The sequence below is a fragment of the Lepidochelys kempii genome, chromosome 1 (assembly GCF_965140285.1).
Source record: "Lepidochelys kempii isolate rLepKem1 chromosome 1, rLepKem1.hap1, whole genome shotgun sequence".
Taxonomy (NCBI): Eukaryota; Metazoa; Chordata; order Testudines; family Cheloniidae; genus Lepidochelys; species Lepidochelys kempii.
The window spans coordinates 348,069,449-348,090,284 of record NC_136380.1 but is presented as its reverse complement, the minus strand read 5'-3'; the positions used below and the strand labels follow the sequence as shown (position 1 = coordinate 348,090,284).

Genomic DNA, 20,836 nt, shown 5'->3' with positions numbered 1-20,836 from the left:
TATTAATACTATAATGGAAGTTATTCTTACACCCATACTCTTCCTCTTATTCTAAAGGATCTCACTGCACTTTAATTAGAGAGAGCACATGCCACTGAAATGCAGCCACTTCTGGAATGGTAGAGCAGCACTCATCATTAAAGAATAAAGAATATAATTTAAACAGTTACACTAGAAGTCCCTTCAAAGTGACTAAATAGAAAGTGAAGTCAGAGATGTTACTTTCTGTATTTCACTACATACCTTTCACGTTGTGTGTAAAACGTGCCCTGTAATCTATAGTTATAGTAGATCTGTCAGTCAACATGGCAATTATAATGATACTGCTGACAAAGATGCTTCCATTCAACAACGGGTGAGATACGGCATCCCAAACCAAAAACAGCAGTGTGCGAAGGGCATGATTAACCTGGCCTCTTTTTGGAGACTAAGTCAACTCGTTATTCCAGGCATTCATATTGCTATGGAAAATAAGGCAAGTGATTTAAGGTCATTAGAATGTCAAGATCACCATGAGAAATAGTGCCAGGAATGCAGCATCAGTTAAAACCACACTAGTTTTGAAGCTGGCATCAGTCTCAGCTGCAAATACGAATGAGAACACAGGGCCTGAAGGCCATGCAATCACAGATCTCTCCTTCCAGATACTGCATGCAATCCCCTCTTCAGTTCCAGGTACCTCATTACCAGAAAAATATTGCTAAATTGGAGGGAGAAAGAAGCTGAAGAATATAACACTTAGGTATATAAATAAAAGTGATCAGAATGCTACAGAGATTGATTTGTGGGGAATCTCTATGGACAGTTAGGCTTAGTGATGAATAACCTGGGGGCGGGGAAAATTACATTCTAGTAGTATTTGAAGTGTGTCAGCATCAAGGACAGAGGAATTTTGGGTGCTATAAGAGGGTAGAACAAGGAGAAACTGGATTAAATTAAAGAACTGAAAATGTCAGTCAAAAATAGAGACACTTTCTGACAGCAAGATCTATTAAACTATAGAATAGTCATCCAAGTGATGTTAAGGAAGAGCCATCACTTGGGGCATTTTCTAGTGTTTTCTGCAATTAAATTTCAAGTATTCTGTAGGTATCAATAGGTTGCTGGCATACAGACACACTGGATGACCTATTAGAACTAGAGACACTAAGATTGTAAGATTCTTTTGTCATGCCTGCACTATTTGGTGGGGAGAAGCAAACGGCAATCCTCTGTGTATGTGGGCTATTCCAGAAATATATGGACAGAGGCCACTGAAAAATGTGATGAAAGCAGGGGAGTTGACCACACACAATAAGAGAAGGCAAATAATGAATTGCTAAATACCTGCATATACACCCACATATATAGCTGCATTTGACATTCAAAAACGTGTTATTCAGCAGTTACCTTTCATCTTTCTTGCCAAGAGCATGGGCAGTACTCCAGGAAAGGAAAAAATGACTGAGTACTCGGAAATGTCTCTTACCATCTTCAAACTTACACCTTAATAATGGTTATATTGGCATAATTCAGGATAGCTGTTTGGCTCGTAGGAAGTTCCATACTGTCCCCTGCCCCTTTAATTGTGGGCACTTTTCTACTTTTAATAGTAATCTGTTGTCTATATGGCAGTCAATTACATTGTTTTAAAAGTGCACAAAACAGCAACAGGTGCTAAGAATGACAAGTTATGTAGCAACAGTGAATGATCATTCTATACCACTGCAGTGCTCAGGTGTTCCCTTCCTGCTTTGCTTCTCACCTCTTAACTGTCTGCAGTTGCCTACTCCTGCTCCTTTAAATTGCTTTAAAAAACCCCAAAATTGTAATGCTTGAGGATGTTATCCTACAGCTTTTACAAAGCTGAAGTTGTATGCTGATCTACACCTACTATAATGAACTGACTTTTGCCCTCTATTGGATGGAAATGAATCACAAGGCCTCATACTGTGTTGTCGAGCAGAAACCCAGGTTACTACTAACCGATTTAGACTAAGTTTGGCAAGGTAATGTACCAACAGCACTCTATAGCAAGAGCATTAACTACACCACTCCAACACCATTCTGCTGGGCACTTCAATAGCAACAGTGCAGGAACACAGAAGAGTCAAGGCGTGAGTTTTACGAGTACGCCCTTTCAGAAGATTTTTAGGGAGCACAGCTTTTTTTTTTATGCTACTGTAGCGCCGATAACAGGAAACAGTGTTTTGCAGTCCATTCTTTTACTTAGGACATTACATCTAAGGTTTCAGAGGCAAATGGAAACATAACCCAAAGAACCCAGAGAGGAAACGGCAAATATTCAACAGGGGGCATCTTATGGCTACTCTTACATGTTGAAATTTTACTAGTGTGTGAATGATTCACAGCCATGACAGATGTAAGAAGGTTATTTGCTTTCTGCCAAGAAATTGTTTTTAACACATTTTGGGGTTCTCACCATAGCAAGAGCTTCCCTTTTAAGGGTTAGTAACTATACTACAAAATCATCCGCAACTGACTTTGAATCTTTACCAATTTACATCAGAATGCCCTCACATTACACAAAAGCATTATAACTGGTGCTACAAGTAGGCCTTTCTAAACACGGCAATATGAGGAATAAGAATAAAGAGACAATTTTACAAAGCAAGCCACTTAGCTTTTCTAAAAAGCATACATGCATATTTTACTTGGTAGTAACAGCTTCCAAGATTTGCTTAATCAGTAAAAAGAAAAAAGGAGGACTTGTGGCACCTTAGAGACTAACAAATTTATCTGAGCATAAGCTTTCATGCATGTATCCGATGAAGTGAGCTGCAGCTCACGAAAGCTTATGCTCAAATAAATTGGTTAGTCTCTAAGGTGCCACAAGAACTCCTTTTCTTTTTACTGATACAGACTAACACGGCTGCTACTCTGAAACCTTTAATCAGTAAGTGTTTAGTAAAGCATACTTTACTCAATTCTCAGCAATCTAATTCCAGTTTAGTTTTACGAAGAATTGCTTCTGAGAACCATAAATGTAATCTCCAAAAAGACTGCAATGGCATACAGTTCACTAAAATCATTGCTCTGAAACCAAGTAGTATGGTACGCACAAGTTGTTAACTCAAATGCCGAAAAATCCACAAAGTCTTTGTTTTAAACCGGGTCAGATTAAAATGTCTGCTCTAGCTTTACAATCTAATGTTTTAACCAAATTCATGGTTATTGACATAAAACTATATTATTAAGCAGGTGCAGCACCCTTTCAGGTTTGTACTGCAAGTCTAACTTCACTGAACTCCGCAATCAGACTGACAAGGCAACAATGGTACTTACAGAAAGAGTGGGTGGGGGGGAATTCATCAGCTAGTAGAGGTAAATTCAGCTCTGAAGCGAACAAGATGATACTCTTGAAGGTTGCCATTGAGGCTGTGAGAATTTTAACTGAAAGTTGCTTTTATGTTTTAGCAAAATGATACATGGGGTTAAGTTCTTAAAATGGCAGGTAGGAGAACACGCACTCAGACAGTGAATATGAGGCATACTGGTCACTGTTCAACTGAGGTTAGTAACAATATCTTGTTTGCTATCACAGCCTAAGCTACTAATGCCAAAAAACCCCCACATACTCCCAAGCATTCTAAGCATTTTGTTTCCAAGTCTTCATCTGTTTGAAAAAGTATCCTGACTTTTCCCACCCCTTCAGAGTCAATTAAAATGGAGACCAAAAGGTATAAAAACTTTCCCATGACATTTTCAGGATTTACATTCTACCTTGTGGAAGTTTTAGCTTAAAATGAAATTTATCCTGAACATAAGATGTTTTCTGTCCTCTGATTCAGCTAATCTAACACAACTGATATAACCCAATACTACTGTCTTTTGCAATTACAAATCATCCATCAATACACAAGTAAATGGAGAAACATCTTAGCATTTTTCATTTTTAGCCTCAGATAATTTGGAATAGTTTTAAAATGACCTAATTCTAACAAAGTCATCCCTCTGTCAACTGGTGTAATATATCTGTTCTTCAAAAAGTTTCAGCACTTTAAAATTTTTGCTGCAACAGCAGCCATTTGTGTCCCAATGGCTGAAAAAAAATGGAGATTCAGCCAACTAAATGTGGCTGTATTTATAATTCTTTTCATGCACAGTGTGAGACATTCTTTTCTAACTTCAGCTCGGATACTTAAAAGTTTAGGCAGTGTAATCAAGTCATAAGACTCTCTATATAAAAGGGAAATAAAGTAAAATTGAGTTCAGAGTCTGCAAATAAACTGCATTCATAAGCACACTGCTATTCTGGTGCAGAATAAACTCCCAACCTCAATACTATTGTAAATCCTACCAGAATCACCTCCAAGAGATGTAATTGCAGGGCTCCAAGAATCACACACATTAACATTTCAGGGATACCCAATACCCATTGTACTCATTTGCCTATAAGAAATTTTCCACACACACCAAAAAAACCCATTCCTCCAAAGATTGCCCTGAGCTTGTTTTCAAAGGCTTTCATTGGGCCTCCTTCTCTTTCCCCAGCCCCCACTCTCCAGCATATAAACACACTCTTGTCACACACTCTATCAGCTGTTCGTGTTGCTCCGCCCAGGCCTCAGTTTCCGGGTAGTAACAGAGCAACCAATCGGCTGAGTTGCAAGCTCTTCCTGAGGCCTTTTGCCTGCAAACACTTTTCCAAAACAAGCAGCTCGTCATTTCACAGGGGGCACTGGCTCATCCAGGGCGAGAGGGGATTGCAACTGCCATGCAACAGGGAAGGGAGCAAGTCCCACAAGCCTCAAGGACATACTGAGCTGCACGAGCTCCCCCCCCACACACATCTTACCAGGGGAAGCATGGGGATGGAAAAGAGGAGGAAACTTACGCACATGCCTAGCCTGATCATAATATTTTTATTTATTTTTACAGTCACCAGTATCAGATCGCAGGTAATCTGAGTAATTCCCTATATTCTGGATATAAAACTTCCTTGAAAGTCATTCCACAGTGGGGCACAGGAAGCATCTGATCTTTTGTGCACGGCACTGCATGTAATAGAACTACTCCACTGGGCCTGGTATTTAGGCAGTGAGGAAAATCAAGAGAGGGGTGTGGGGAAGGAGACAATCAATCCAACAGAGTCAAAATGCAATGCAAATCCCTGCTTCTAGGCTCTTTCCAGTATTTAGAGAAGGGATCAGAAGAGAAACAATGAATGACTCAGTGTCAGAACATAATCATCCAGTTGATTATTAAACATCAGTTAAAAAACACACTCCCCCTTGCAATTTAGAGAGAGAGCACGAGCAACCAACCTCTCCCGTTCCCTGGTCACAAAGAAACATCTACAAAAGGACATGGACGTGTTGGGATTGAAAATAGGAATAATAAAGAAGGACTCCACTCCTCTCCTAAACCTGTCAGAGCAGTAAAAAGCAGCAGACTTGTAACTTGCTCTCTAGCCCCTTCCTAGACAAGGTAACTCTTGGCAGGCTGTAAATCTATGCCATGATTATATACTAGAGACATTAAAGAGAAGCTGAAATGGGAGATTGTAATGAAAATGGCAGCAAACAAAAAAAATTCAAGCCACATTCAAGTACATTCCTTCAGTCCAGTTCTCTCTCATTTATTCACCACTAGAAAACAGCTTCAATCCCCAACCCGCCCGCACCCCTCAAACACACACTTACTTCAGATAATGTGTAGATCTGTTTACAGATAGGAGGACTACACAGAAAAATGAAGTGGCTCAGTTGTTTAGGATGAATTCAGAGTGTAGGCCCAGAGATATGAAGGAAAGCCAGACAAACAAAAAGACTGGGGAAGGAGGAAGGTAGAGAAGAGAGTCATCTGACATACAAAACTTCCTAACTTTGCTGTCCACAAGAAACAAACCGATCTACCCCTGTCTCAAATACCAAGAACACGGGGGTAACAATAATAAGAGCTACAGTTTTAAAAAGCCTCTGGATTCTTTTGTCACAGGAAAAGAGAGCAGGAGATCGGAAACTAATTTGGATTGGGAGGAATGTCAACCTATTTACTTCTCTTCATCTACCACCAAGCCATAAATATACCAAAAAACTGCTTTGTCTCCTAAAATGCTTTAGTCATTCTAGATGTCAGCTACCAAGCAGAAAAAAAAAGTAGGGGAGAAAATGCATCAGGTCATAATGGGCCTCATCCCCACTCCAGCACAGTCCTCTTCAAAAATTATACACAATGAGGATTATTTCCACTAAACAGCTGGAGTTCTCAACCCTCCCCCTGGTGAAATTAACTATCAATTGAAATTTGCATTTGGGAGGGTATGACATGTTGTAATTCTAAACTCCAGAATAAAAATAGCTCAGATTCTACCATGAAGGGTAGTCATTTCCTATTTGCTAAAAACAACATTAAAAATAAACAGAAGCTTTGTATTAAAACATGCACACAAAACATTAACAAATTTTCTTTGGGTAAATTGTCCTCATGCTATAAACATTAGTGCTGTTGATTTCACCCCTTCTTTTAAAGCACAAAATCCAAATAAGTTTGTTTATCTCTGCCTCTAGCAACTAAATCAGGTCTGTTTATCAACCCCCAACCTTCCTACCACAATCAAAAAACAGATCCCGCACTCCTAAATTCTCCTGGGGGAGTAAATATTCCTGAAAGCATTTCAGTTGGTTATGTCAGTTCTCCCCACCACCACCACGTAAACAAAACTATTAATAAAATAATTCTATAATCGAATTCCCAATGATATTTCAAAAGCCACCCACACTCCAGACAGCAAAAGAGAGGGATACACCATCCTATGAGGGGTGAGAATAAAAATACTGAGAAAAATAAAAATAGATCCATTAGGAAAGAAAAAAACCTACCCTAAACTGGAGTGTTACATAAACAAAACCTTTAGCAAGAAGGGAAGGGGGGGAGGAGGGGAAGAGAGAGAGACTTTTCAATTGCACTGAAACCCCTTCTTCCCACTCCGTGGCACCTTATTTCTGGTTTGTAGCAAACTAGGCTCCCCCGCCCCCCCCAAAAATTAAAATAAAATAAAATCGCCACAAATCCCTAGGCTGGCACCAGAAGCTTTGGGAACTGCAGGCTGAAACCATGGAGTAAATAATAATAAACATCACAAAAGGTTTTTTCTAGGCTGTGGCTATTAGACAAGACCACCCCATTCTCTCAGCCCCACTCCTCACAACCCTAAGCTGTTGAACTACATTCCAGGGAAGGGGGCTGGGAGAAAGAGGGGAGCCACGGGTGAAGGTGCCATCTGGAAAGGGGGGGAAATATTCCTTTGAAATACTCCTTCCAAGGCCGACCACCAGCTGTCATAATATCTGATGGGGAGTCGGGGGGGGGGGGTCTTTCCCTTACCCTGGGGGAAGTCACAATCCCAGGGGGAGGAAAAGGAGTTGCCCTAGGCTGGACTGAAGGATCCTGCCCCACTGCCCCACTCCTTAAAGGTACTAATTTCCCCCCAGGATAGGTGGTTGGGGTACCCTCTATCCCCCAGGCTGAGTCTCTTCAGGCCTTAGGCTGAGGGATCTGCTGTTTGGGGGGAAGCTCAGGCTGGGAGAGAGAGAGATCTGGAGTCCCCAGGACTGGGGGAGAGGGGTCTGTGTTTGTAGCAGGCCTCTCCTCAGCAGAGAGCGAATGGCTGGCGTTGGGGAGGTGTTTGCAAGGGGGTCCCCCAGAAGCAGGGCTGGTCTAGGGAAGTTTCACCCTCTCCCTCCACAGAGGGAGCTGGTTTCACAGGGGTGCTCTCTCTCCCCTTCACCATGGGAGATCAGAGGGACTGACCCCAGCAATTGTACACCATGGCGGGGGCGGGGGGGGGGAAGAGGAGGGTCTCTCGCCCCCAGTATTTTCCTCACAGGGGTTTCTCTCCTCCACCCAGGGGGATGGGGACTCTCTCTTTCCCCTCCCCCCACTGTCCAAGGGGGGAGGCCTTTCTCCCCCTCCTCCCTGTGAGGTCTCCCCCCACACACAGGGGGATGGGGGATCTCTCTCTCTCCCCCCCCCATGAGATGGGGGAGGGTCTCTCTCTCTTTCTCTTTCTCCCCCCTCACACTCATGAAATGGGGGAGGGTTTCTTTCCCCCCCCCCACGCACAGGGTAACACGGGGGGGGGGAGTCACCCCCCCACAGAGGGACATGGGGGTCTCTCCCCCTCCCCTCCACAGGGGCCGCCCCCCGCGCGGGAAGGATACAGCTTGACCACGTCGGTGTCCATCCGCCTCTTGCCCGGGCTGGGGGAGGACATGGTGCCCCCGGCTGCCCGGCTCCTCCTCGCGGGCTGTCAGAGCCCCGGCTCCTCCGGGCTGCGGGGGGGCGGGGGGGGAGACCCGGCAGGGGCGGCTCCCCGCGGGGGGGGGGGGGCGCCGGGCACCGACCCGCTGGCGGCTGCTGCTGCGGCGGCGGCTGGCGGGGCCTGGCCGCTCCTGCCTCCCCCAGCTCCGACTCGCTCTCCCCTCAGCCCCGAGCCCAGCTCCGCTCGCCTCTGCCGGAGAGCCTCTCTCTGGGCCCCTGACGTCACACACAGTGACCTCACCGCCCAGGCCCGCCCCGATTGGCGGGGCGGCGCGTGACGCAAGCGCGTAGAGCGCGCCGCCCCCGCTGACTGCTGGGAGCTGTAGTCTCCGCCTCCCCCGGGAGAAGGATGTGCTTGAGCAAGGCGCTGTAGGCATAAGAAGTGTGTGGCCCAGCCTGGGGGAGCAGTGAGTTAGACGCACTTTAAGTACGTTAAAGCTGCGGGTTCGATGCCTCCTCTATAATAGAGCCTGAATACTTTTCTTGCAGGTGTTAAAGCCCCTGTTTCCCCCCTGCCTAAAATTGTAGGGTGAGACCCAGGTTTTCCCAAAGCAACCTGGTACCTAGGTGCATATACATTCTGACACCTTTCAGAGTAGCAGCCGTATTAGTCTGTATCCACAGAAAGAACAGGAGGACTTGTGGCACCTTAGAAACTAACCAATTTATTAGAGTGTGAGCTAAGTGAGCTGTAGTTCACAAAAGCTTATGCTTTAATAAATTTGTTATTTCTGACACCTGCAGAGGAGTTTTCTGGAAGTTTGTCTCTTTCACCCACTGACAAGTGGCTCCCATAAAAGATGTTATCTTGTGTCTGCACAATGACAGCCTGCTGCTGGCCCAGATTTCATCTGTGTGCAGTCATGGTTTCCACCCTTGTTTGTGTTCTGCTTAGCTGGTAGCGCTAGGGTTTGGTGAGAGACAAGCCATGGCCCCCTGGATTCCATTCGGAGGGTGGGATAGTCTGGCAGTTAGATTCCCGGCTTCTATGCCCAGTGTCATGACTGACTCCGCTGCTGGGCAAGTCACTTAGCCACTCTATGCCCCATCTGCAAAGTGAGGCTACTGCAGGGAGATCCCATTTTTGTAAACTTCAATTTTCCAAACTCTCTTTACTCCCATATTCGTTTACGTCCCTCACCCTGATGCCGTCCATATTTTTGGAACCCCTGGTTTGTGAACATTTAGTGTGTCTCTAAGTCTTCTGTGAAAATCAACTTTTACCCACACCTTCCTCACACAGGTTTTGTGAGGCATAATAAATATAGCAATATCTTGTTGCAAGCGGGGTATTATTGGACTGTCAATACACACTGTATTCACACCACACAAGAAATTCACGATTGACTCCATACATATCCTGACATGGGGAAGAGTCTCGCAGCCCCAGTAGGTGGGTTTCAGCATTTATTAACGTGTGACTTGTTCCATGGAGGTTTATCACATTTTCCACCAGCTCAGTTTCTGGTTTCTGCTTTTCCGACTGTCAATAATTTACAGAGAAGTAATGCAGGGTCCATGTGCAAGGGACACCGATCGGAGCGAGAGGCTGGAATGAGTGATATCTCTCATAATCCGGTACAACTGAGCAGCATATGGGAATGAACAGCTGTTCGACCTTGTGTGACCTTAGAGTGTTGCGATCTGGGAAATGTATTCTTATGCCTGTCCAACCCTTTATATACAGGCTGTTAGCGGAGCAGGAACAGGGACACAGAGCAGAGTCGAATGTTACCAATGAATGAGCTTCTCCAATTGACTCTACTGCAAAATTAATAACATTCTGATTAATATGCCAAAGTGGAAAGAAAGGCTGTGTAGTTAAGACATGGGGGCTGGAACACCTAAGTTCTACTCCCACCTCTGTGATGGACTTTGGGCCGATCATTTAACTGTGCCTCAGTTTACCCACCTGAAAAATACAGCGAATAATACTTACCTGCCTCTTGGAACAGGGGATTGTGTGACTAAGTTAATGAAAGTTTGTAAAGCATGTGGAAATTGTTGGATAAAAGTTACTACAGAAATCTAAACACTGTGTGAAGACTGCAGAGCGTGTGTAGGCACCTTCTACTGAATGGAATTGGTCCTATGCACTCAGAGGCCCTAGATCGCTAAGTGAGATTCTCCTCAAGCTCAAGTGGCGGGGGTTGGTACTTTTAGAGCAGGTGGATCAGAGCTCTGTTCCAGTCATCGCTGTGAAGCTTTGAGGGCTGATCTACACTGATCTTACATGGGCATAGCTACATCTCTCAGGGATGTGAAAAATCCACACCCTCAAGGGACATAGTTAAGAGGACCAAACCCCCTGACCTAACCTTCCATCGACCCAGGTACCACCTGGATTAATAACAGCGACGGGAGAACCCCTCCATCGCTGTAGTAAGTGATTACACTGACATGCTACAGCACTGCAGCTGTTGCTTTTTAAGTGTGGACATAGCATGAGTGTCTGTAGTGTGCAGCAAGGCCAATCACAGGGGGGCCAGGAGAGCCATTTGGCCTGGGCCTCAAGCTCAAAGTGGGCCTCAAATTTAGACACTTGTTAATTTTTTGGCATTTGTTAAGTTTCGCAACTTGTTTTTTTGTGCATCCCTATTGGACCAAAATGTGACACACACTCTCAGCTTTGAGCTGCAGATTTAAGCAAATAAGAGATTTGATTTGGTAAAAAACATAATTTTTTTTTGTTAACTGATATAGATTTTGTCATGTTAAAGAGTTAAAAATGTTCATAAATATTAATAAAAATATATCGGTTCTGATGGCGCAAGATTAGACCATGATGAACCTGTCCTCTCAGATCAGCGGATTCTATAAACAAACCACTACTAGTGGCTGGTGCTGGATCAAGTGCGTGTTGAAAGAGAGAGAATTGTTACATTTTAGTGTCTTTATAGTTTTACGTCTAGTTGACTAAGGAATTATGTGTGAGAATTCCTCATTTTTATCTTATATGGTAGCTAAGAGAGGTGACTGGTTGGTTGGTTGAGCCCTAGCTTGGTAGCTTGGCCATCATCATAGGCTTTTGTAGGCTGTAGGCCCAGATTCAAGGGAAAATTTGTGAGGACAATCTTGTACAGTGAGTTTCGTGAGAACACAAGTTTGAAATTTTTGGACATTATCCCTCCGACTATATCCGTGTCTGTGTTTACTATATATATGTCATCCCTTTGTATTCAGCTCAGCCTGTTATATTATACCTTGCGTACTTGAGTTTTGATTCAGTGATAAGGATAATAACCTGTCTGACTGTTTAATTTTGTGTTCTTAATTAGTATTCCTTTGCTTTAAGTCTTTTCAGCATTTGTGTACATGTTTACAGTAGAAGATTTCAAGTGTAGATAAGCTACTTATTTACAGCAGACTATTTCAAGTGTGGATAGGCTACATATTGACCAGATAGATCACTCTGAAGAGGAGATTAGAAAGTGGTGCAAGCAAGAGACGGCGAAAACAATTGAGTGAAGCAGCAGCTAAGAGCTCAAAGCCAATAACTTCATTTCTCAAACCACTGGAAAACACACCTTACCCAACAAACAACGCTACAGATAATGAAAACTCCACAACTGCCACAGGTAATATTTTAATGCCAATACCTGAACATGAGGACACTAGTCAAGAAGGAGATGTGCCAACAGTAACAGTTGCAGCAGAAGATCCTATGTATGACCAAGAAACTCAACAGCAACAGGAAGATGTAGATCTTGCGTAGCAAGAGCAATTCATGACTACTACAGATTTGACTGTGGCTGACATTGGAATTATTGACAAGAGCAATGCTGCCTAAATGCAATCTTTTCTTCAAACTAGTTGTTTTGAAATTCCAAGTAACATTCCATGAGATGCTGATAATCATGCTTTCCCTACTCGTTTGCTGACAAAGACTCTTCCAAATGGTGAGACCTACACAAGAGATTGGTGATGCTGGACTACGGAAAAACAATCTCTGTACTTTGCACCCTGCTTTTTGAACAAAAGTGCTGCAAATGCATCAGTTCTCTCTGATCAATCAGGATGGAGCATCAACAGAGGTTGGAGGGAGTTGAAAGACGGAATACTATCCCATGAGAGTTCAACGTCACACAGAGAAAACTATATTGCATGGAAATCAGCCAGTAGGGCAGCATCAGCTGAAAGGTCAGTTGAGAATTTACTCTTGACTGAACTCTCTACAGAAACTAATAACTGGAAAAAACGTCTTAAGCGCATCCTGAATGTCATCCTTTTTCTTTCTGAGCGGGGATTGGCTTTCTTTGGTTCCAGTCAATGTATTGGTGATCATGCAAATGGCAACTTTCTAGGCATAGTTGAACTCCTCAGCAAATATGACCCACTTTTATCAGAGCATGTTAAATGTGTTTGAGAATCGCAAGAGAGTCAAAAGCGCATGCAAGTCCATTATCTCTCCACGTGCATACAAAACGAGTTTATTGAGCTATGTGGGTCATTCATACAAACAATTCTTGATGAGAGTCGAAATGCCAAGTATTTTTCAATCATTGTTGACGCCACTCCAGATTGTTCTCACAAAGAACAGACTACTGTGGTTATTTGATATGTTAAGATTGTAGGAAGCTCAAAATTTTCAATTGAAGAAAGGTTTATTTTGTTTAATAATTTCACAAGAAAAACTGGAAAAGAAATTGCTGCTCGAGTACTAGCAATTCTAGAAGGTTTTAAGTTAGATTTTCAAGTCTGCATTAGTCAAGCCTATGACAATGGATCTAATATGGCCGGGAAGTACATAGGTGTACAAGCAGTTCTGCTTGAGCATAATTCAAACTGTATTTTCTCCAGCTGTGGAAAGCACACACTAAACCTTGTAGGTGTTGACTGTGCTGAATCATGCAAGGAGGCAATTACTTACTTTGGAACTGTTCAGCAAATGTACAGTCTCTTCAGTAGCAGTCCACAAAGGTGGGAAATTCTGAAGCAATATCTTCCTGTTTCACTGCATGGGATGTCCAGACCTAGATGGTCTGCGTGGATTGATGGTGTTCAGCCAGTTGCGTGGCATTTGAATTCTGTGAGAAAGGCTTTAAATGAGCTTGAATCTCTCAATCTCACTGCACAGGCTCGAACAGAACTTCAGTCTATTCAGAAGCACATGTCCAAATTTGAATGCATTGTGATGTCATCTTTGTGGATGAAGCTACTTACAATGATCCACCAAACTAATCTGGTAATGGAAGCATGCAATGCTACACTTGATGTTGAGAGGGATAACATTGAAAGTCCTATCACTGACATTCAACAGATTCGTGAACAACGGGATGCGATCCTGACTGAGTCCAAATTAGTAACACAGAATATTGGCATTTCATCTGAGTTACCTACTGAATCCGATGCCAAGCAGCACTATAGGGACAATGTCTTCCTTGTCATCATTGACTCTATTCAATCAGGTCTTACACGTCAATTTGAGTCACTGCGACTAATTTGTACACTTTTGGGGTTTCTTTGGCAGTTCAACAGACAGAGTATTGAAGATCTACTTTCTGCAGCTGAACAATTTCAGCAACAGTACAACAAAGAAATCTCAAAAGATCTCAGTGATGAGGTCATCTTCCTCAAACAAATATATTCCACAAACTTTAAATTGGATTGCAAGCCAAAGGAATTGCTTCAAGAAATACTCAAACTTGGACTCCCTGGGGTGTTTCCTAATATCACAATTGCATTGTGTATTTTTGTCAGTTTGCCTGCATCAGTGGCTTCAGGTGATCACACCTTCAATGCGTTGAAGCAGGTAAAGAACTATCACCGTTCAACTCTGGGACAAGAGTGTTTGAAAGGGCTCGCCATGTTTAATATCAACTGTGACATTGCACAAAAGCTAGATTTTCCCTCAATAATTAGTGCATTTGCACAGAAAAAGGCTAGAAAAGCATTTGTTAAATAAAAAAATATTCAAATTATGTCTCACCCTTTTTTCGGTGCCTTATTTTGTTTTCATGTATCGTCATTTTTTATTTTTATTATGACTAGGGGCCTCAAAAGCTGGAAGTGGCCTGGGCCTCTCTGGACTTCTGAGGGGGCCCGGTGTGCAGCACACAGTGACAAGTGTGAAGGTCCACAAAGTGACCACAGATTTGTTAAAATACCTTGTGATGTTGCGGCCGTAAAGTGGTCACCACGAAACACTTACTGCCTACTCCAAGGAGCTTGGTTTTGCTGTGCAGTGGTTGCCGAGCCTCCATGGCTTGGTATGTGTCAAATCGAAGACATCTTGGGAAGATTCCCATATACCCTTCAACAGCTGGGAGAAGTCTACAGCATCCAGCATCTTCAGATGCTGATCTTCCCATTGAAGTCATAATGGGTAAGTCTACATGGCAGCTAGAGTGAGCCTGGGTAGACAGACTTGTGCTAGCAGGGCTTGTGTTAGCATGTGTGGACATTGTAGCACCAGCAAGAGGCTTGGGCTAGCCATCTAAGCTCAAGCCCACCCCATCCTTTGGCAGGGGCGGCAGGTTTGTATCATTTTTGGTGGTGCCCAGAAGAGGTCCAAGTCTCCGTCCGTCCCCGCACCTGCCCTGTAAGCCAATATAAAGTAACTCCTCACTTAAAGTCGTCCCGGTTAACATTGTTTTGATGTTATGTTGCTGATCGATTAGAGCAGTGGCTCTCAAACTTTTTTTTCCGCAGACCACTTGAAAATTGCTGAGGGTCTTGGCGGACCACTTAATGATCTTCCCAAATGTTGTTTGTACCATTAGCTAACTATTGTAAAGCGCTTTGGATAAAAGTGCTATATAAAAAAACCCCCTTAATAATAAGAAACTTTTTTTGTTCTACACATAAAAGCAGACAACTCATATTTTAATTTCAGTAGTCTTAACTTTTCTAATGCGATGGATGTGCCCTCTCCCCCACCGTAGCAGCCCCCAAGCTGGGACTGGGAAGAAGTGGGGTTCTCTCCCTCTCTCCCCCACTGCAGGAGCCCCTGAGCTCGGGCTGGAAACGAGGGGGGGCTCTCCCCTGCCACAGCAGCCACAGAGCTGAAGCTGGGAGCAAAGGGGATCTCTCCCCAGCAGCCGCAACCCTGGAGCCTCTTTCTCTGGCTGCTGTAGCCCTGCATGTCCCAAATTCCCCCCACCCCTCTTCTCACCCCACTGCCCCTTCCCAGCTACCCCCTATTCCCCCCAAGGCCACCACCTCACCTTACATGTGCATCTTCTTCAGGGTCTAGGCACCTAGTTAGTGGACCTAGACTTCAGGGTCTAGGCACCTAGGCACCTGTGCGGCTCCACTAATTAGGTGGGTGGCCCTTCATTCTCTCGTGTGCGGCCGCCCAGGAGTGCACCTTAGAGGGAACTATCCATGGACCACCTGAATGGAGCCCGCAGACCACTGGAGGTCCACAAACCACAGTTTGAGAACCTCTGAATTAGGGAACAGGCTCGTTTAAAGTTGTGCGATGCTCCGTATAGTGTTGTTTGGCAGCCACCTGCTTTGCCCACTGCTTGCAGAAGGAGCAGCCCCTTGGGGCACTAGTGGTGGGGGCTTGGAACCAGGGTGGGCTGGCAGCCCCCCTATCAGCTCCCCTAAGTTCCCTGTGCAGCAGCCGTCCAGCAGGCTATCAATTGCTGGCAGTTCAGCTGTCCCTCCCCCCACTGCCATGTGCTGCTCCTGCCCTCTGCCTTGGAGCTGCTCCCCGAGCCTCCTGCTTGCTGTGCGGGGGAGGAGGGGAAGAGGGGTGCTGATGTCAGGGTGTCCCCCTCCCCCGTTCCTGCCCTCCCCCATCTCCACAGAGCTGAGGGGGGGACACGACAGGGCTCAGAATGGAGGGAGCTTGCTGGCAGCAGCTGCTGTCTCAAAGTACCGGATGCATTCAGTGGAAAATACAGTGGGGAGATTTATATACATAGAGAACATGAAACAATGGGTGTTACCATACACACGGTAACAACTGAGTGATCACTTAAGGTGAGCTATTACCAGCAGGAGAGCAGGGGGGGGGTGTCTGTGTGGAACCCCGACCTGGGGTATTCTATCTGCTACCCAAGATCCATAAACCTGGAAATCCTGGATGCCCCATCATCTCAGGCATTGGCACCCTGACAGCAGGATTGTCTGGCTGTGTAGACTTCCTCCTCAGGCCCTATGCTACCAGCACTCCCAGCTGTAGCTCACGAAAGCTCATGCTCAAATGAATTTGTTAGTCTCTAAGGTGCCCCAAGTCCTCCTGTTCTTTTTGCGAATACAGACTCACACGGCTGCTACTCTGAAACCTGTCTCAAAGTCTCTCTCTCACGCACAGGGTGTGTGTCTCTGTCTCTCTCTGCCATGCTGTCTTCCCCCTCGGGCCTCTGCCCATTCCTGCTGCCTTATAGAGTGTGTGGCTACATTAACAATGTGTTAACCCTTGAGGGCTCAGCCGAGTGCTAGTTCATCATTTAGCAGTAAGGCATTCCCTGGGAACCATCTCCCCCTCTGACTCCACCCCCTCAACCAAGCTTCCCAATCATCATGGCTGTGTACAGTATTCAATTGTTTGTTTAAAACTGATACTGTGTGTACATATAAAATATAGTCTTTTGGCCCGCAAAAAAAAAAAATTCCCTGGAACCTAACCCCCCTATTTACATTCATTCTTATGGGGAAATTGGATTAGCTTTACATCGTTTCACTTAAAGTAGCATTTTTCAGGAACAGAACGACCACGTTAAGCGAGGCGTTACGGGATATTTTTTAAAATAATGTAAAAATGTGCGAGCTCTGGGGTGGGGCTGGGGATGAGGGGTTTGGGGTGTAGGAGGGGGTCAGGGCTGGGGCAGAAGGTTGGGGTGCAGGGGGTGAGGGCTCTGGCCGGGGGTGTGGGCTCTGGGGTGGGACGGGGCTGGGGATGAGGAGTTTGGGGTGCAGACAGGCTGCCCCGGGGCAAGGGCCAGAGAGGAGGATTCCCCCCAGCCCTCTCCACGCAGGCAGCAGTGAGCTCCGGGGGAGGGCCCCCCCACTTCCCCCCTGCTCCACACTCACTTCGCACCACTGTCACTGCACGTGCTCCTAGGGCCCCTCTCAGGTACAGGAAGCCCCCTCACCTCCCCTGTGGTGGGTGCCAGGGGGGCTGCCATCACGTGTGGCCTCCTCCCCTGCTGCTGCCCCTCACTGTAGCTTCACTGGGGGTGGGGCTTCCCCTTGTCCAGCGTGGGGTAGGAGTGGTGACTGCGGGTGGGGGGCCCCCTGTGCTGGTGGAGGGTCCCGCTGGAAAATGAAAGGGTCTGAGGGGCAAGGGCAGGCTCAGGGTCAGGCTGCCCTGGCAGTAGTGGATGGGGGGCACTAGGATCCTGCGGTGGCAGTTGATGCAGGGAGGCAGCATGGAGCTGCAGGGGAGAGACAGGGTCCAGACACTGCTCCAGGGAGGTGCGCCGGGGTAGCAAGGGGGGGCCGGCCGGGGGACACTCGGGGGAGGTGCGCAGGGACGGCCGGTGGGGCCGGGGAAGAGACCCGGCCCCAAACATTGGTGGAGCTGGGCCCCCAGGCCCTGAATATTGCTGGAGCCTGGGCACCACAGGCCCATACAACTCGCTGCCCCGCCCTTTGGGTCTGAGTTTGGGTGGCTAGCCCCAGCCTCCACCAGGGCTGCAATATCCACACAGCTGTTTGTAGCACACTAGCATGAGCCCTGCAAGGACAAGTCCGTTAACCGGGGCTGGGGGACTTGCTCCTAGCTGCAGTGTGGACATACTCCACAGTTTTGCCATTAACTCCCTTGGGAGCAGAATTAGGCCAAGACTAAGCACTTTGGAAAATCCCACCCAACATTTCTGTAACTGCTCCTAGCACTCAGGGCCAGCTGCTGTTAACATTCAGGCCTCCCAGCCTCCAGACACTTGCACACCAGTCACTGTGGGAATCCACCCCATGCAGAGGGCCAGCAGAAGGCCTATGCATCTCTTAAGTTCCCCAAACTGTCCCCTGGCCATCCAAGCATCTGGATGGACAAGCCCTGTCCATCCACCTCCATCTCTGCGCCAGTCTCTGCATTGGTGTGGGCATGGGACGGGGTCACAGCATCTAGCACATCTTGCCACGGTCCTTCCGGTTGTGCCTTCCTGTAGTATCTGAGCACTGCAATGATAATGCATGCAGAAGCTAAAACCCAGCTTGAGTCTCAGATCCCATGTGGGGTTTGCTGAGCTGGCAGCTAAGAACAATAAACTAACCAAAACAGTGCATTTGTTCTGGAGACACAATAAACACAGGAGCCCCAACATCCTTGTGAGAGAGTCACTTTTCAGAGTGATTCTGCACTCCAAATAACTTGCAGAAAGTCACGCAGTGAGTCTATGGCAGAACCTGGAATAGAATCCCCATTGTCTAATTCCTTAACCACAAGGACTTCATTCCCCCAGCCAATAGCTTTTGCTCTCTGCTTAATTTCACTTCTCCCTCTACCTTCCTTTTTTCCATTGTCTCTGCCATATTTCTCATTCTCTGATCCGCTTGGCATTTACCCACTCACTCACTTTTGTACTAGGAGGAAGCAGTTATGGGGCCTGTCTACACTGGGAAAATTCTCACCAGTTGTACTGCATTGATGCAATTATACCAGAGAAAACCCTCATGCTGGCCACTCCCCATCCACCTAGCCACATCTCCTGTGCTGGAGGCAGGGAGGTGGGGATATCAAGCTGGCTATAATGGCTCTATGCTACCTGGAGGCAGGTGGGAATCCTGAGCTGGCGAACTCCACTGGTTTTCTGGTAGCTTTGTGCCACAGGAGAAGGACAAAGTAGGTGGAATGAAGATCTGGTCCAGTTTGTGATCACATAATTATAGACTGTAGTGTAATGCAGACATACAAGTGGGCAGAGTTAAGGTTATGTGGGCCACCTTATCTTGGCATGTCCTAACTTTTGTGTATTTAACTATGCAACCTTAATATAGATTTCTGTATATAATAAAATAATGTTAACAATAAAACATTACTAGTGCTGCTTGGAAAAGGCTCTACAGCGGCCCTATAAAGTCCCATTAACCTGAGGGTGGTCAGATGATTATGTTTACCCAACAAACAAGCAGAATATGATGCAATTTTTTTTCATGATCATCTTCAGTACTGTAAGGATGTTCATGAAGATTTGGCTAGGCTGCTTTACAAATATGAATTCACCCCTTCTATCCTCCCTCCCTACCCCAGGTGCAGTGAAGATTGCAGATGGAACAATTAAGGCACAGGGAAGTGAAGTAACTTGGCCCAAGTCACCAGTGAATCAGCAGCACAGCCAGGAATAGAACCCAGGAGTCCTGGGGCACAGTCATCTGCACTAACCATTAGAGAACACTTCCTCCTACGGAAACCTACCTTCTGGTGTATTGGCTAAGCTTTCCTCTCCTTTGCTTTTCATCCTCTGAGACCGCATCTTATTCCCTTCTCTCGTTATTGATATTGTTACCTTCTTGGTATTTATAGACTCTCTTGACCTCCCCTGCAGAGACATGACTATATTTTTAGCTGCCTTTGTGGCTCCACTCCCCTCCCCTCCACTAATCGATTCGGCTGCCTTTCTTTGCATGGTCCTGATCTGCCCCGGAGGTGACAGGGACCTGGTCTGCATGTGGGAAATGCCAGGCGTGGCTGCACTAGGGCTATTACCGGCCTTGTGTTTGTTCCAGACGATTTCTCCCAGAGAGCAGCCCTGGCTTCTTACCGACAGAGTCACCCTGTGGGTTCCTAGACAGATTCTCCCTGTCTGCCTCTCCTGCCAGTCACACTCACAGGCCCCTCTGCGGGAGAAGCCTGGGCAGGAGAGCAGAGCGCATGGAGTTGCCTTCCAGTTCATCCATGGGGGCCCAGGATTTGATCTCCCTGCCCAAGAAGCTGGGGGCTGTGCCCCCTTCATCTGTTGATCCACCCAGATTTCAGGACGCAGAGCGGAGGATGTGGTCAGATGCCCTCTGCTCTGCCACCTGGATCCACTCGTGCTGCCATCCCCCCCCCCCCCCCCGGTCAGCACAGCCATGCTTCCAGGTGCTCCCCTTACCACAGATCTGCCCCCCCAAAAGAAGGGAGGGGCTCCACAGTGTAGAGGGGGCAGGCAAGTCAAGACACCCTCAAGATCTAGGGAGGAATTCCAGCCCCCCCACAACTCTCAGGAGGTGGAACCCCAGGGACCTTCAGGGTAGAGGTAAAGGCAGGAGAGGGAGCCTTAGTTCACAGCCTGGTTGCTACCAGCCCATGTGTTTCTGGGAGTCACTCCCTGCCCTCAGGTTACTTCCCCCACCCCCACAGCTCCATGTGCCCATGCCACCAAAGCCCCCTCTTGGTGATTGCAGGATCTCCTGTGCCATGTCATGTCCACTCTCCTCCTGTCCCAGATGGCATCTGCTGGTCTCATCCCCCCACATCCCTCTGTGGTTTATGCCTGCCCCGCACCTTTGCATCTCTTCCTCCTCCAATGTTGGAGGCACCAGCAAATTGGACCGGCCATGCTCTAGACAGCCCAGGAAAAGCCGTAGGTTCCATTAGCAGCAACTCAGTACAAAACATCGGCACTCGTCCTGGTACCTTCACCTGTGGGCCCCAGGCACAAATATTCATTCAGTTCCACTCACCGTCCGC

General features: G+C 46.4%; 1 protein-coding gene across 2 annotated transcripts in view; it reads right to left on the bottom strand.

Moving 5' to 3' along the window:
* UBE2H (ubiquitin conjugating enzyme E2 H) overlaps positions 1 to 8,493 on the bottom strand; it is a 70,044-nt gene extending 61,551 nt beyond the window's left edge. For both annotated transcript variants that reach the window (XR_012156867.2, XM_073328926.2), the window contains exon 1: positions 8,166 to 8,493. Coding sequence is in view for 1 of the 2 variants with exons in the window: in XM_073328926.2 (XP_073185027.1) it covers positions 8,166 to 8,218 (53 nt within the window). In the remaining variant the exon portion in view is untranslated. The remainder of the gene's footprint in view (positions 1 to 8,165) is intronic.
* Between the last annotated feature and the right edge of the window lie 12,343 nt (positions 8,494 to 20,836).